This window comes from Narcine bancroftii, chromosome 9 (genome assembly GCF_036971445.1).
Source record: "Narcine bancroftii isolate sNarBan1 chromosome 9, sNarBan1.hap1, whole genome shotgun sequence".
Lineage (NCBI taxonomy): Eukaryota > Metazoa > Chordata > Chondrichthyes > Torpediniformes > Narcinidae > Narcine > Narcine bancroftii.
In genome coordinates, this window is record NC_091477.1 from 39,985,448 (window position 1) to 40,001,064 (window position 15,617).

Here is a 15,617-nt window from a genome sequence, read left to right on the forward strand (position 1 = left end):
TGCTGAGTGTTTGTCTTCAGGCTCCTATACCTTTTTCTGATTGTAGCAGAATGAAGAGGGAATGGCCAGGGTGGTGGGGGTCCTTGAGGCAAGAGGCTGCTTTCTTAAGACACTGTCTCTTGTAGATCTTCTCGATGGAGAGAAGACTGATGCTTATAATGTGCAGGCCGAGTTAACAACCCTGTGGAGTTTTTTATTATCCTGTGCAGTGATGCAACCAGCCAGAATGCTCTCCACAGTACACTTGTGGAAGCTTTTGAGTCTCTACCGAATCTTCTCAAACACCTCACAAAGTATAGCCACTGGCGAGCCTTCTTGCATCAACATATAGAAGTCCACAATTATCTCCTTGATTTTTCTAACATTGTGCAAGGTTGTTGTGGTAATATTACTCAACTAGTTGATCTATCTCCCTCCTGAACGCTTCCTCATTGGTGTCTGTGATTCTGCTGCCAACTGTGGTGTCATCGGCAAATTTGTAGATCGCATTTGAATTGGGCCTAGCCACACAGTCATGGGTGTAGAGTGAGTATAGCAGTGGGCATCCATTTGGCAAGAACAAAAAAGTCACATTTTCTAAGTTTTTCTTAATACTTTCATTTCTTCATTCTGGGCAGCAAACTTACTGAAATAGCAATATGCCCTTAATTTGTTTATCATTATTCACACAGAATGAAGCCCTAAAGTACCTGCAGTGTGCTCAATACATTCTCATGAGCTACTAAACAATTCACCGTTCTGCCTTATTCAACACTTTAAACAGCAGTACATCTTGCTGAATGATGTAAATTTGTGATTATTTTCCAGTTTTGTCATCTTCTTGAATGCTCAGAATGCACGAGGTCTATTTGTGCTTCTATTTAACATCTTGTGTTTTGTAACTACTTATATATTCCAGAGATTTCATAGTGAAAATATCTACCTACTAAATTAAAATATTAGATAAATGCTATTTCAGGTATTCATACATATAACACTAAGATTGGCTCAATTAAATGACAACAGGTCATTTCCAGTTAGAAGCTCACATGTTTATAAACACAAAACTGAAGGGCAGCAAAAATGCATAGCAAGATCAAGGTTACTACTCAGGGTATAACAAACAAGTGCTAATGCTTCCAAAGTTCTAATATTGCCATCAGCTATTTAGTTAAATACCAACTCAAATTTGGGTCAGCAAATTTGATTTAAAAATAAAGACCAAAATATTTCAAATGCATTTACATCCTGTATCTTGGGTACCTTCTGTATGTTAGGTACAGGATATCACTTCAATCAATTGCCTTGGTTAGATAATGGTGAAATTGAAAAAAAAGAAATGTTTATTTTAGTGTGAAAGGCACTGTCTGCAAGTAGTACATTCTCCACATCGCGTGGATTTCCCGTTTTTCTCCCACTCTTCAAAACATATGGGGGTTGGAGGTTAATTGAGGTATTTGGACACCACAGGCTTGTGGGGCAGAAGGGCCTATTGTCTAGATTTAAAGTCTGGATTTAAAGTTTAAAATTAAAATTTATATCATTCTCCCATTGTTTTGCTTCTAGATTAAGTGGAACTCATGGCTTATTGCACTGAGTTCCTTGACTTTTTTTTGTTAATTTGGTTTTATGTATCTTTTTCATGGTATCCATTTACAATTCAGGTCTTTGGTTTAAAATCAATAAATAAATCAAATTATATTTGCATTACATAGAATTCATGGAAATTTAATCAGATATAAAAATAAATATAGTTTTAGCATCTTTCCTTCCTTCCCCAAAGAACATTTTCACCCAGCATCCTTGTGAATGACATGTATACTGATTTAGTTTTCATTTTTGCAAATAAGATCTACAAATCATTAACATTAGTTGTTAGTTAATTAAAAACCTTTCTTTTTTTTCACATCAAGAAAGAAAAGCACTATTTCTATTCCTGGAAGTCCCAGAGTACTTCAAATTTAATGAAATACCTGTACTTTTAAAAACTTCATTTTTGGATTGTGGACTTTGCTGCAAAGGCCAGGATTTATTGTCTGGCCCTAATTGCCTAAAAGAACATAAGAAATTAAGGACAAGAGTAGGCTACCAGGCCCCCTCATGACTGCCCATCATTCAATATGGACAAAGCTGTTCAAGGCTCACCATGCATTCCACCAGCCTGCGTCCAATATATCCTCCACTGCCATTTCTGCCACCTACTGCATGATCCCACCAGCAAACACATAGCCCCTCTCTGCCTTCCACAGAAACTGCTCTGTCTGTAATTCCATTGCCAACTCCTCCCTCCCCACTAATCATCCCCTTGGCACCTGCCCGTGACTGCAAGAGATGCTTCACTTCTACCTGCACCTCCTCCCTCATCACCATTTGTGGCCTCAAACAGTCCTTCCAAATGAAGCAACATTTCATTGTGAATCCTACATCTGGTGCTCCCGTTGTGGTATCTTCTACATTGCAGACTGGGAGATCGCTTTGTTGAGCACCTCGACTCTGTTCACTGCAACAGCGTGAATCATCCAGTCGCCACCCATTTCAATTCCTCATCCCATTCCCTTGTGGACATGTCTGTTCATGGTCTCATGAACTGCTAGACTGAGACCACCAACAAACTGGAGGAAAATTACTTCATCTTCCATCTGGGCAACTTCCAACCAGATGGAATTAACCTCGACTTCTCCGGTTTCCATTAAAACCCTTGCTGCTCCCCATTTTTGTCCCTGTCTCCTTTCCTCTAGCTCAGCCTCTCTTCCCTTTTCTGTTTCCTTTCACAGAGCCAAAATCAATTCTCACCTTTTCTATCGTATCCAATTAACACTTTTTGGCTGTTAGGTCCGGACACCTCTCCTTTCCGTTCTTCCCCCTTGATCTCTCTTTAATTAAGATGCTTGCCTGATTTTTGCTCATACCTTGAAAAAGTGCTCAGGCCCAAAATATCAATATCTTTACCTTTTATGGATGCTGCGACACCGGTTGAGTTCCTCCAAATTCTGTGTGTGTTTACTACCATCTCAGCGTCTTCAGACTTTTGTCATTTCAAGGGTGATCAATGTTGTCCCAACTCCTCTTCTATGCCAGATCCCCATTACCCTCAACCCCTTGCAGTTTCAATTTTTTTTTCTCTCTTTCTACCTTTGGTCTATCAAGTGTCTATCACCCTTGGGCACAGAATTCCAAAGTTTAATGATCTTTTAAATGGCTGTCCCCTTATTTTGCTCTCAATATCTACCCTGCTGAATCACCTTAAAATTATATGTTTGAATAAGGTCATCCTCATTTTTCTAAACTTTCAGAAGAATGAGATGAGTAGCATTCTTGAACCTCTGCAGTCCCGGAGATGATGTGTCTCCCACACACATTTGCAGTCAATGTGCTTGAATGGAGTTTGGAATGTTGGACAGGCTTTCTCCTGCTAGAAGTAAATTTTCTTGAAGTTGTCAGTGCTGCACTGATAGAAACAAGTGACTTTAAAAAATGACTCTTTTAGCACAGGAAAAGTGGCAGTGAATTTGACATGTGATCCAATAAAACATGAATGGTCTGTTTTATGAATTGGCTGAGGGATAATGTTGGCCTGAACACCAAGTTAAACATGAATGCCCTCCTTTGTGGAAATGCCTTGGAATCCACTCTCTTTGCAATATGCTATTTATTTCTCCATGACTGCTGTAATAATATCAGATTTTAAAAAATGAATTTAGTATAAAGAGAAGCAGCATGCACACTGATTTTGCGTACAAAACAAAATATCAGTCTCCAATGTCACATTTTAATCGCTAGATCTTGTGCATAGAATGATTGCACTGAATTGCTTCAGTTGTATGCAAACTTTATGTAATATCTTGCTGAATCTTGATCTCAAACATCAACGTGCAATGTTTACTTGTTAACTGTGTGGCTGATCATTGGTCTAAAGATTCTTTTGTTTTTCGTAGATGATCTTGATGTATGCTATTTGAGTAACTCTTGCTTGTTTGATTCCATGTTAGTTTGCCTGGGTCATTCCTTGTCGAGTTATCTTTGAATCTACATCCATTTTTTGAGGAGTTTGAGGAAGAAGTGTTGGGTTTCAACATATAAAAATATGGAGACTGTCACATCTGCAAAAAAAATTTGCTGAAACGATAAATGAATTTATTGGCAAGCGTTCAGTCAGGGGAGGGGGAGAAGAAACCTTACAAAGACTGCCTCAAAGCAGTCTTCAAAGCCCTGGGCGTCGACATCAGCGCGCGGGAGACCCTTGCCCTCGACCGCTCAGCTTGGCGCAGCGGGATCACCACAGGAGCCCACGCAACTGAAGTCAGGCGCATCGCCGAGGCGCAACGAAGGCGTGCTGCGCGCAAGGCCCGAGCAACATCCACTGCCATGGCAGCACCCACCCACTTGTGTCCCCCACGTGGGCGAGCCTTCAGGGCCTGGATTGACCTCACCGGTCACGTCCGGACCCACGGCCACCAATCTCCCATTTGACTTCGAAGCCGCGGTCATCTTCGACTACGAAGGACGAACAACGACAAATGAATTTATACTATTTACAGACTGGAATCACTATATTTACAGGATCAGGTGGAGTTGTATTCAATCCTAACTTGCATTCTAAATCAATCCACAACAGACAAGTTAACAGAATTATTAAAGACCATCTGACGATAGGGAAACCATTTACCAGAACTTCTTGCATGTGTTGGTTGAAATAAAAAAGAGTCCTGACTAGTATTTCAAGCCCACATACAAGGATATTTCAACGTGGTGCAGGTATCTCCACCACCACTATTACAAGCATCAAAGGAAGAGCATAAGGTTGCGAGGAGAAGGGTTGGAGCTGGATGTTTGTTTGTTTCCATGGACTCCTCGGGGAAACCTGTCACCCTGAACCATCTCGTGATGCTCCAATTTTCTGAACTACATGCAATTAAATAAAAATGACACTGAACTCCCACAAAATTCAACACGACTCCCCCACACACGTGTGGGTGGGTGGACCCTTCCCACCGAAGTGTTCATCCAAGGGCGAATCGACGCCCAACCGGTCGGTTGGAACGCTCGTTCAAATCCCGCGCGTGTCTCCACGTGCGGGTTTCCCGTTTGTGACGCGCACGGCACAGGCGAACGAAGCGACCCGAGGGCACCTTGAAACTGCCGAACCGGAAGAGAAAGAACCGGCGTGGAGTTTTTTTCTCTCTCTCTGGAGCTCCCCGTCCTCGTCGGCGTCACGCGAAGGGCGAATGGGGCGCCGGGAGGGGAGGAGCCTGAAAACCGCCGAACAGGAAGAAGCTCGCGACTCTTGTCATTTGCGCTCAGTCTGTCGGCCCGGGCGAGGGGGAGAGGAAGGAGCGTGTGAGGCGGGGGGGAGGGGGGTGGGGTGGGGGAAAGAGAAGTTCCTATTCGGGGTGGGGTGAGGTGGGGGAAGAGGGCAATGTTTGTTTTAAAGATTAAAACCAGAGCGAGCTCTCTTCTATGAACATATATATGTGCGTGGACTGTAAGGACAGGGCTCGGTATGTGAGAGAAGCCGGTCGAGGGAGGATTAAAAAAAAAGGACGGCTGGTTTGGAAAGAGTTAATTGGATTTTCTGAGGCAAAAATTGGTGCCGAAAGGGCGGTGACGCGACATTTTTTTTATGATTTTTCTATGTTTAAGGAAGCCAAAAGGGAAAGGGAGAGAGGGGAATCGTGCGGCCGTCACGCTCGATGGGGGATTACGGGTTCGGTTTACTAGTTCAGACCCATAATAACAGCAGTAAGGTCGCCTTTCCCGTCAGATATCACCAGGCTCCCCACCAACAGCAGAGCGCCGCCACCTCCGCTTCGGCTTGGCTCTTCCCCGCCTCGGCCACCCAGACCATGCAAGATGAGCTGCTGCTGTCAGAAAAGAGCAAGCCCCAGCCCCTCTCCCCCAGGCTGGACCAGGCTGCTGCTGCCCCCGAAGTCGTCCTCCTCTCCGAGTCTCCCAAGCCCGAGGAGGAGGCGAGCCCGGGCGGCCACGCCGGCAAGGAGAAGCTGAGGATGGAGTCGCCGATCCTGCCGGGCTTCGACTACCACGAGCCGCCTCCTTCGGGGCTGGGAGGTGCGGGCACCACCGGGACGCCGTCGCTCACTTCGTCAACCTCCTCCTTGACCGGTTTCAGCAACTGGTCAGCAGCGATGACTCCTCCTACCATGAGCGAGGATAATTTCTTTCACCAGGGCGTCCCCGCACCCTCCGCCAACGGGGCTATGCTCTTCCAAAATTTCCCCCACCATGTCAGCCCCGGATTTGGGGGCAGTTTCTCGCCTCAGCTGGCTCTTTCTCACCACCACCACCATCCGCCGCCGCCGCCTCCTCCCCACCACCACCACCACCACCAGCAGCAGCAGCAGAGGAGATCTCCTGCCAGCCCGCATCCAGCCGTCCCGTTTCCGCACAGAAATGCTTTCAACCAGCTGCCTCATCTGGCCAATAGCATCAGTAAACCTCCTTCCCCTTGGAACAGCTACCCAAGTCCGTCACCTTCGTCCTCGTCCTCGTCGTCTTGGAGCTCCGGTGGCGGTGTTTGGGGGGGCTCCCAAGGAAGGGATCACCGCCGAGGGATGCCTGGCGGAATGGCAGCCCTCAACTCGATCTCTCCAATGAAGAAGCCTTTCCCCGGCAACCCCCTCCCTGCGCACAAATACTCGAGGTCCAGCTCGGCGTTCCCCCCCAAGTCTTGGATGGAAGACAGCATGCTGAGAAATGACATTTTACCATTTCAGGTGAGAAGCCTTGGACCCCAAGGTTGACTTGAGTCCTTCTGCAGTTTGTTTTCAAATGACGTTGCGATGATCTTGTGAATTTGTCTCGTTTGACCTCAGTAAATGACCAAGACATGTCAATGTAAAATGCTGCCTTGTATGCCAGAAGGGTTGGCGTTTTTAACGGATGAGTTTTGAGCTGTGGAAAGTAATGTTTTAGCCCAAGCAGTGATCATGAATTAAGTTTGTATTCTTTCTCCACTTTAAAATATGATCTCTGACGACTTGAATTGTTTGAGAGAGGATAAAGCACAAATTTTGTTCACGACTTTGGACACTGCATTTCTTTTAAATACTATTTCTTTAAATTTAAAATGAAAACCAATTCCAGCTAGTTTCTTGAAATCAAAATATTATGCTAGTTGTATTGCAGTTCTAATATTTGTCAACAGAAAATCATATTTTTGGACAAAGTGGGGACACTAAATCATAGAATTATTGATTCCTTTGGACATTCAGAAAAATCCTTGCATCAACTTGCAGGAAACTAATTTGCAGAAATTCTTTACAAGATTTCAAGATGGACAAAAAAATGTTTGCTCTTTAATACACTGAGCAAAATGTGCTTCTAATATTTTTAGATACTTTTGATATTTGTGTAAATGCTCCTCAAGTTTTAGTCCACCTGAGGTTAATAAGTTCAGCAACCTACAACGCGTAGCATTTTTTGCCATTTAAACTGTACATCTTTCTCAGTATATTAAATTGGAAAACATTTTTTCACCTTTGGGAAAATATGTAACAATGAAAAATGCCTTCCTGATGCATCTGTTATTTTTAATCTTTTTTTAAAAAATGCTTTGCAAAGCAATGAGCAAAATATGCTTTTAATAGCACATATAGCACAACTAAAGAGAGTTTTAAACTTCCCAGAAGTTGTGAGCTAGCATAATTGTGATCTTGATTACATGGTAGCATTGTTCTCTGTACTTCATTGGTCAGAACAAATGGTAAAATAGTCTGTTTATGGCATACTATTACAGGATAATGTTCTTGTAATTAGTGATAATATCAGAACAGTGACTGAATATTGACCATTAGCCAATTCCTTAATTCATTATTTTTAAAAAACTGAATTGCCTACTGTTCGCATTGTGTTTCTGTTGACAGAATTTTTGGGGAGAGCATAAGTTCTTTCATTTTTAATTTTTTTCTGAATAAAGGCAAGACTTATTTTGGATCGTTTATTTAACATTGTGTAGGTATGTTGCATTTTTAATTTCCTGAGAGTGATAAAATATTTTTCTGTTATCTTAAACTGCTCATCTCTTCAAGGATTTGACCTCCATTTCAGAATTTTGCTATGATGGGAACCAACAATGAGCATTTTCCATGAACAACAATACATTTGTTTTTGCATTTTGAATAACAATATTTTCTCTGAATGGAAAAATGTTCAATATTAGCCATGTATATGAAGCAAATATTCAAATTTCCTGATTTTTTTCCCCTGGCATCCACAAAGGAATAGTCTTATGATTTGTATTTCTACAGATAGAAGCATCTTTTTATGGGCTGAGGCTCGATTCTTTGGATCCAAAAATGTAGAAGATAAAAAAATAAATATTTGCTATAAATTGGACTTTTCCAGGAAAAAAGCAGTTAATATTTCTCAGAAAGACTGATGGCTTCAGAAGACATTTCCATGCGCAGTATTTTGTCAAAAAGCAATGAGTTATGTAGTTATGCAACTTATTGCAGATGGAGGATTTTTTTAAAAAAAATTAGGTCCTTGGATCTCTTTCCTGGCTTTGGTTTGGTTAACAAATGTATTGTCTTTTTTTTCCTCTTGTGTCAAACAATCAGTGCTAGAAAGCATAATCATATGAAGGGAGCGAGAAGTATTTAAAAGTAGTATAGCAAGTATTTTAGAACAAAAACTTTTCAGTTGCAAATTTTGGGTTAAGGGGCTGTATTCCACTTTATTTGCAGGAAAGAAAAATAGCTTTAGAGAATTTGTTTTGTGCCCCTCAGTCAGAAAATCTCTTGTGATTAAGATGTATTGATTGCTGCCTTAAATTCAATCGGTATCTCGTTAGAGCTGTAGGAGGCTTTCACATTGATTTTTAAAGAAATTATTTAAAAAAAATTAAATTTAAATGCAACATGTTGGTGGAAGGTACCATGTACAATATTAGTTTTGACTTGCATCAACCACTCCAGTTTGAAAAATTAGCAATAGACCAGAAAAGAGCTGTTGCCTAATTACAATGCATGCATGTGTACATGAGCTTATTGCATAATGGAGCTGCAGCAAAGAGAAGATAAAATATGTCTGGATGGAAACGAGATTTAAATCAAGTACTTTTTGGAGTATATTGAGGTACCGGGAAAGTGGGGAAAATGGTTGTTGGGATCTGAAGTTGAATACAAGGAGTAGAAATATTTTGCAGGTGATCAAAGAGAGCAGAGAACATAGCATGGATTGTAGAGGGTGAAATAGACCATCCCTTTATAGCATTTTTTGTTCAATGACCATGAAATGACTTTCTGGATGCAACAGATTGTGGGTGCAATTTATTTTTCATAGTATGGCTTATGGATGTTTTTTAAAAACCAATTTTTATACAGAGATCCTGCAATACTTCCGTAAAGAAGACCCATCATTAAGCCGACTTTGCTTATTAACACTGAACCAAATAACGCCGACATAATGCTGCCCCAGTGTGTCATTTTACGAAGCACACCAGCATTCCAGAAGTAAAAGGCGTGACTAGTATGACATATAACATACACATACATATCCTTTCTGGTCCTGGCTTTCTCTTTTTACACAGACGTCAATTTGGTGCTGTGACGACCTCTGATATTGGCTTAAAAGCAGGACTACAGTGACCACTTCCCCCAAATTCCATGTTTGTACCTTTACACAGAAGGTGTTGCACAATCAAGGTGCAATATTCCAGACTTGAAGTGGCTGTGTAAAAGGGGTGGGCTAATGATGCAGTGTAGCTTCAGAGTCTATGTTAAATTTAGTTTTATTGGAACTTGATAGTGTTTTTTTTTTCAGGATCCAAACTAGACTTTTTCCTCTGCTTTCCTTTTATAAAACTTTTTTTTTCATGAAAACTGAAGTTTCAATTGATAAGAACTTTATCTTAGAACATAGTACATAGAATATTATAGCACAGTACAGGCCCTTCAGCCCTCAATGTTGTGCTGACCATTGTCTCTTAAATGCCCTTAATATTTCAGCCTCCACTAGCACTCCTGGCAAGGCATTGAAGGCGCCTAAACTCTGTGTTTATATTTTTAAATAAACCTCACCCCTGATGATTCCACTAAATTTTCCTCTCCACTTTGTTCAGATGTTCTTTGGTGTTTACTACTCCCGCCCTGGGAAAAAGGTACTGACTTGTTTACCTTATCTATGCCTCTCAGAATCTTATGGACCTCCAAGTTGTCGCTCATCCTTCTTCACTCCAAAGAAGAAAGCCCTAGTTCTGGTAATCTTGCCTCATAAGACTTGTTTTCCAATCCAGGCAACATCCTGGTAAATCTCCTCTGCACTCTATAAGCTTCTACATCCTTCCTCTGTGTGGGGTCATGAAAGATTTGTAGAATTGCAACATAACCTCTTGACTCTTGAACTCAATTCCCTGATTAATGAAGCTCAGTTTCCCATAGGCCTTAACTATCTTATCAACATGAGACATGTGTGGATTTGGGTCCCAAGGTCCTTCTGTTTTTTGTCACTGTTAAGTATCTGACCATTAACCCTGTACTCAGCCTTCAGGTTTGACCTCACAAAATGCATCATCTCACACTAGTCCAATTGCACTCCATCTGCCACTTTTCCTCCAACTCTGTACCTGTCTGTCCTTTTGTAATTACAACAACTTTAAATACTATCCACAACTCCAACTTTTGTATCATCTGCAAACTTCCTGATCCATCTGCTTCTTCATCTGGGTCATTTATAAAGATCACAAAGAGCAGTGGTCCTCGAACCGATCCCTGCAGAACTCCACTAGTCACTGTCCTCCAGGCAGAATACTTGCCTTCCACTGCTATCTGCTTTTCACAGGCAAACCAATTCCATTCCGTACAGATCCCATACCTTATGACTTTCTGAATGAACCTCTCATGAGGGATCTTGTCAAATGCCATACTAAAATCCATGTACACCACAATGACTGTCCTACCTTCATCAATTTCTTTTAATAATAATCTTTTTTTAAACAAGGCGACCAGATTTGCCATTCTCCAATCATCCAGCACCTCCCCTGTAGCCAAGGAGGATGCAAAGGTCATAGCCAACACCCTAGCTATCACTTCACTCCCTTCCCACAGCAACCTGGGGTGCATCTCATCTGGCCCCAGGGACTTGTTAATCTTGTGGTTTTTCTGAAGCTCCAGTACTACTTTCCTAATTTCATCATGGTCCAGCACGTAAATTTGTGTCTCCTTGAACCAGGTGGTTTCTCTGGTGAATACTGAAGGAAAGTATTCATTTAGGACCTCCCCAACCTCCTCAACCTCCAAGCACACATTGCTTTCTTATCCTTAAGCATCCCTACCTTCACTCTTGTCATCCTTCTGTTATTCACTTATGCATAGAATGCTTTGGGGTTCTCCTTAATCCTATTTGCCAAGGCCTTCTCATGCCCTCCTTGTTCCTTTCTGGCTCCCATATAATTCTCATGAACCTTTCCTGTATTTTGTTTCTTAAATCTAATATATGCTCTTAACTAGCTGCCTCAACTGTTTTGTCAACCACAGTTCCCTTTCCTACCATCTCTTCCCTGACTCAGTGGGACAAACCTATCCAGAACCTTGCGTAGGTTGCTTCTAAATATCCTCCACATTACTTCTGCACTTTCTCCTGTGAACAGCTGTTCCCTAGTTCCTATCTCATCCTATTATAATTCTCCCTTCCACCCCAATTAAACACTTTCCTTTTTATCAATGTCCATAACTATCCCAAAGCTCAAGGAGTTGGGGGTTATTATCACTGAAATTCTCCTCCACCAAGAAGTCTGTCACCTGACCATGTTCATTACCCAGTACTGGATCCAGTATGGGCTCTCTAGTTAGCCAGTCTAAATACTGTCAGTAATCCTTAGATGCACCCGACAAATTCTGGCCCATCTATCCTTCTGCAATAAGGAGGTAACAGCCAGTATTAGGGATGTTGAAGTCTGCAATAACAACAACCCTGTAATTTCTGCACCATTCAAAAATCTGCCTACTTATTATTCCTCTGTTTCCTGGGGGCTGATTGAGTGCAATAGACTACTCTAAGTATAGTGATCGCTCCCTTCCTATTTCAGTTTTCCACCCACACTGACTCAGTAGATGCTCCCTCTACAGCATCCTCCCTTTTCTACAGCCATGATAATGTCCCTGACCAGTAATGTCCACACCCTCTCTCTTACCTCCCATCCTATTTCTTTGAAAATGCCTAAAGCCTGGTATCTGCATGAGCCAGTCCTGTCCTTCTACCAGCCAAGTCTCTGTAAGGGCCACAACATTGTAATTCCATGTACTGATTCATGCTCTTAAGTTCATCTTTATTCCTAATATTCGCATTTAATAGACACATTTCAAAACCTCCAATGGACTACATTTATGCTTCCTCCCCTGCCTATCTTTCCTCACTAACCCACAATACGTTGCATCATCCTTTCCATCTTCTGCCCCATTTTCTTCACTCTCATTCTGGTTCCTATCCCCTGCCAAACTAGTTTAAACCCTCTCCAACACCTCTAGCAAATCAGCCCACTAAGATGTTGCTCCCTCTCCAGTTTGAGTGCAGTCTGTTGTTTTTGTACAGGTCAGACCTTCCCCAGAAGAGATCCTAATGATCCATAAATCTGAACCCCTGCACCAACTCTTCAGACACATTTATCTGCCACAATTTCATATTTCTACCCTCATTAGTGTGTGGCACAGGTAGCAATCGTGAGTTTTTGACCCCTGAGCTTCCTTCCTAACTCCATGTTCCCTCTTCAGGACCTCGCATCTGTCATTGGTACTTTGTGGACCATGACATCCAGCTGCTCATCCTCCCACTTCAGTTTACTGTGGACTCAATCAGAGATGCCCCTGACCCTGGCACTTGGGTGGCAACATACCATCTGGGAGTCTCTATCTCATTTACGGAACCTCCTATCCGTTTGCCGATCGAATCCCCAATCATTACTGCTTTTCTTTTTTATCCCCCCCCCCCCCCCCCAACCTCTTTCTGAGCTGAAGGACCAGACTCTGTGCCAGAGACCTGACCACTATGACTTGTACCTGGTAGATCTCTTTCCCCCACACCAACAGTATCCAAGACAGTACATTTATGTACTGGAATGGCCACAAGGTGCTTTGCTCTGAATGCCTGTTCCTCTTCAAGTCACCTAGCTATCTGTCTCCTGCCTTTTGGACATGACTGTCTCCTTGTAGTTCATGTTCATCACCCCCTCTGCCTCCCAAATTATCCATTCATCCAGCTCCATTTCCCTAAGTCGATCTGTAAGGAGCTGCAGATGGATGTACCTCTTGCAGGTGTAGACATCAGGGATGATTGTGCTCTCCCAGATTTCCCATATCATGCATTAGGAACTTTTAACTGCCCAAGCTGCTGTGAGTAATTGCTGACGACTCTGAACCAGTGACAAAAATGAAAGATTTTAAATTTTCAGAAATATTAACTACTTGAATGGAGTGGGAATAAATGCTTTTGAATTTGTTTCAATATGTATGAGAAAAGGCTAATTGGAAGCAAATTGTATTGTGCAATGTATTTTCTAATTCTGTTAAATGTGGAAGCAGACGGAGGCCAACAGGTTGGATTACGACCAGGTATGGTCCGACCTAGGAGGGGAGGCAGGCCCCTCCAGCCCGGGTAAGAAACCTGCATAGGAGAAGGCCACTCCGATATAAAACCTATGACCCAAGGACTTCGCTGCCTCGTCCCAGCTTGCTTGGCCACGGCACACGAACCATGGGTGTAAAGGGTGGGGCCAGTACTGCGCACACGCACTCCACCTAAAAGCTCCTTTGCGCAGGCCCGAGGACATGTCCACGTCCTTCCCCTCCACGTCCTCCCCCTCAAAAGATGCTCACAAACTCAAGCTAGCATGCTGGAACATCAGAACCATGCTAGACAAGGCTGACAGCCACCGACCTGAATGTCGGTCTGCCCTCATCGCATATGAACTCCTCAGACTTGACATCGACATAGCCGCTCTCAGTGAAGTCCGCCTTGCAGATGTAGGAAGCCTCCAAAAAAGCGGCGCGGACTACACACTCTACTGGTCTGGCAAGCCTATGGGTGAACAACGGCTATCTGGTGTAGGCTTCATGGTCAAGAACTCCATTGCCTCCAAACTCGAAAACCTCCCGACAGGCCACTTGGACTGGATCATGTCCATGCAACTCCCCCTTCAAAACAAGCATCGCATCACCCTCATCAGTGTCTATGCTCCAACCCTCCAGGCAGAACCAGCAGAAAAGGACAAGTTCTACACTGATCTGTGCAACCTCATTCCACGCATCCCTACAGCCGACAAGGTTGTCATCCTTGGCGACTTCAACGCTCGCCTCGGCAAAGACTCAGAAACCTGGCCAGGAATCCTGGGCAAGCATGGTGTCAGCAAGTGCAGCGACAACGGGCGCCTCCTGTTGGAGCTCTGCGCAGAACAGCGGCTTGTCATTACAAACACCCTTTTTCAGCAGAGGGACAGCCTGAAGACTACCTGGATGCATCCCCAATCCAAACACTGGCACCTCCTGGACTACATTCTGGTGCGAGAAAGAGACAAACGAGATGTGCTCCACACCAGGCTCATGCCCAGCGCGGAATGCCACACTGACCACCAGCTTGTTCGCTGCAAGCTCAACCTTCACTTCAAGCCAAAGTCCAGGAACAGTAAAGCCCCCAGAAAGAGGTTCAATGTTGGAAACTTGCAGTCAGACGAAATGAGAGGAAACTTCCAGGCAAACCTCAAAGAAAAGCTCGAGGATGCAATCCGCCTCACGGACTCATCCCCTGAAACCCTCTGGGATCAGCTGAAGACTGCCATACTGCAATCCACTGAAGAGGTACTGGGCTTCTCCTCCAGGAAAAACAAGGTCTGGTTCGACGAAAACAACCAGGAAATCCAGGAGCTGCTGGCAAAGAAGCGAGCTGCCCACCAAGCTCACCTTGCAAAGCCGTCCTGGCCAGAGAAGAAACGAGCCTTCCGTCGCGCATGCAGCCATCTTCAGCGCAAACTCTGGGAGACCCAAAATGAGTGGTGGACTAGCCTCGCCAAACGAACCCAGCTCAGCGCGGACATTGGCGACTTCAGGGGTTTTTACGAGGCTCTAAAGGCTGTGTACGGCCGCTCAACCCAAGTCCAAAGCCCGCTGCGTAGCTCAGATGGCAAAGTCCTCCTCAGCGACAAGATCTCCATCCTCAACCGATGGTCAGAACACTTCCAATCTCTTTTCAGTCCAAGAATCCGCCCTGCTCCAGCTCCCTCAACAGCCCTTAAGGCTAGAGCTGGATAAGGTCCTCACCCGGGAAGAGACATACAAGGCAATTGAACAACTGAAAAGTGGCAAAGCAGCAGGTATGGATGGAATCCCCCCCCCCACCCCCCCCAGAGGTCTGGAAGGCTGGCAGCAAAACTCTGCATGCCGAACTGCATGAGTTTTTTAAGCTCTGCTGAGACCAAGGAAAGCTGCCTCAGGACTTTCTTGATACCATCATCATCACCCTGTACGAAAACAAAGGCGAGAAATCAGACTGCTCCAACTACAGAGGAATTGTGCTGCTCTCCATTGCAGGCAAAATCTTCGCTAGGATTCTCCTAAATAGAATAATACCTAGTGTCGCCGAAAATGTTCTCCCAGAATCACAGTGCGGCTTTTGCACAAACAGAGGAACTACTG

General features: G+C 43.7%; 1 protein-coding gene and 1 long non-coding RNA gene across 4 annotated transcripts in view; one reads left to right on the plus strand and one right to left on the minus strand.

The window, feature by feature from the left end:
- Nucleotides 1-3,728: 3,728 nt before the first annotated feature.
- On the minus strand, nucleotides 3,729-6,300 carry LOC138743454 (uncharacterized). 2 transcript variants are annotated; one of them, XR_011344907.1, is made up of 2 exons: nucleotides 4,646-6,300; nucleotides 3,729-4,079 (listed from the first exon to the last, which is right to left on the minus strand). It is a non-coding gene; the product is annotated as an uncharacterized lncRNA (long non-coding RNA). The 2 variants fall into 2 exon arrangements; XR_011344906.1 differs by having other exon boundaries at nucleotides 3,729-4,095.
- cpeb4b (cytoplasmic polyadenylation element binding protein 4b) overlaps nucleotides 5,356-15,617 on the plus strand; it is a 118,418-nt gene continuing 108,156 nt past the window's right edge. For both annotated transcript variants that reach the window (XM_069898860.1, XM_069898861.1), the window contains exon 1: nucleotides 5,356-6,710. In XM_069898860.1, the coding sequence (XP_069754961.1) occupies nucleotides 5,670-6,710 (1,041 nt within the window). In that variant the 5' untranslated portion in view covers nucleotides 5,356-5,669. The remainder of the gene's footprint in view (nucleotides 6,711-15,617) is intronic.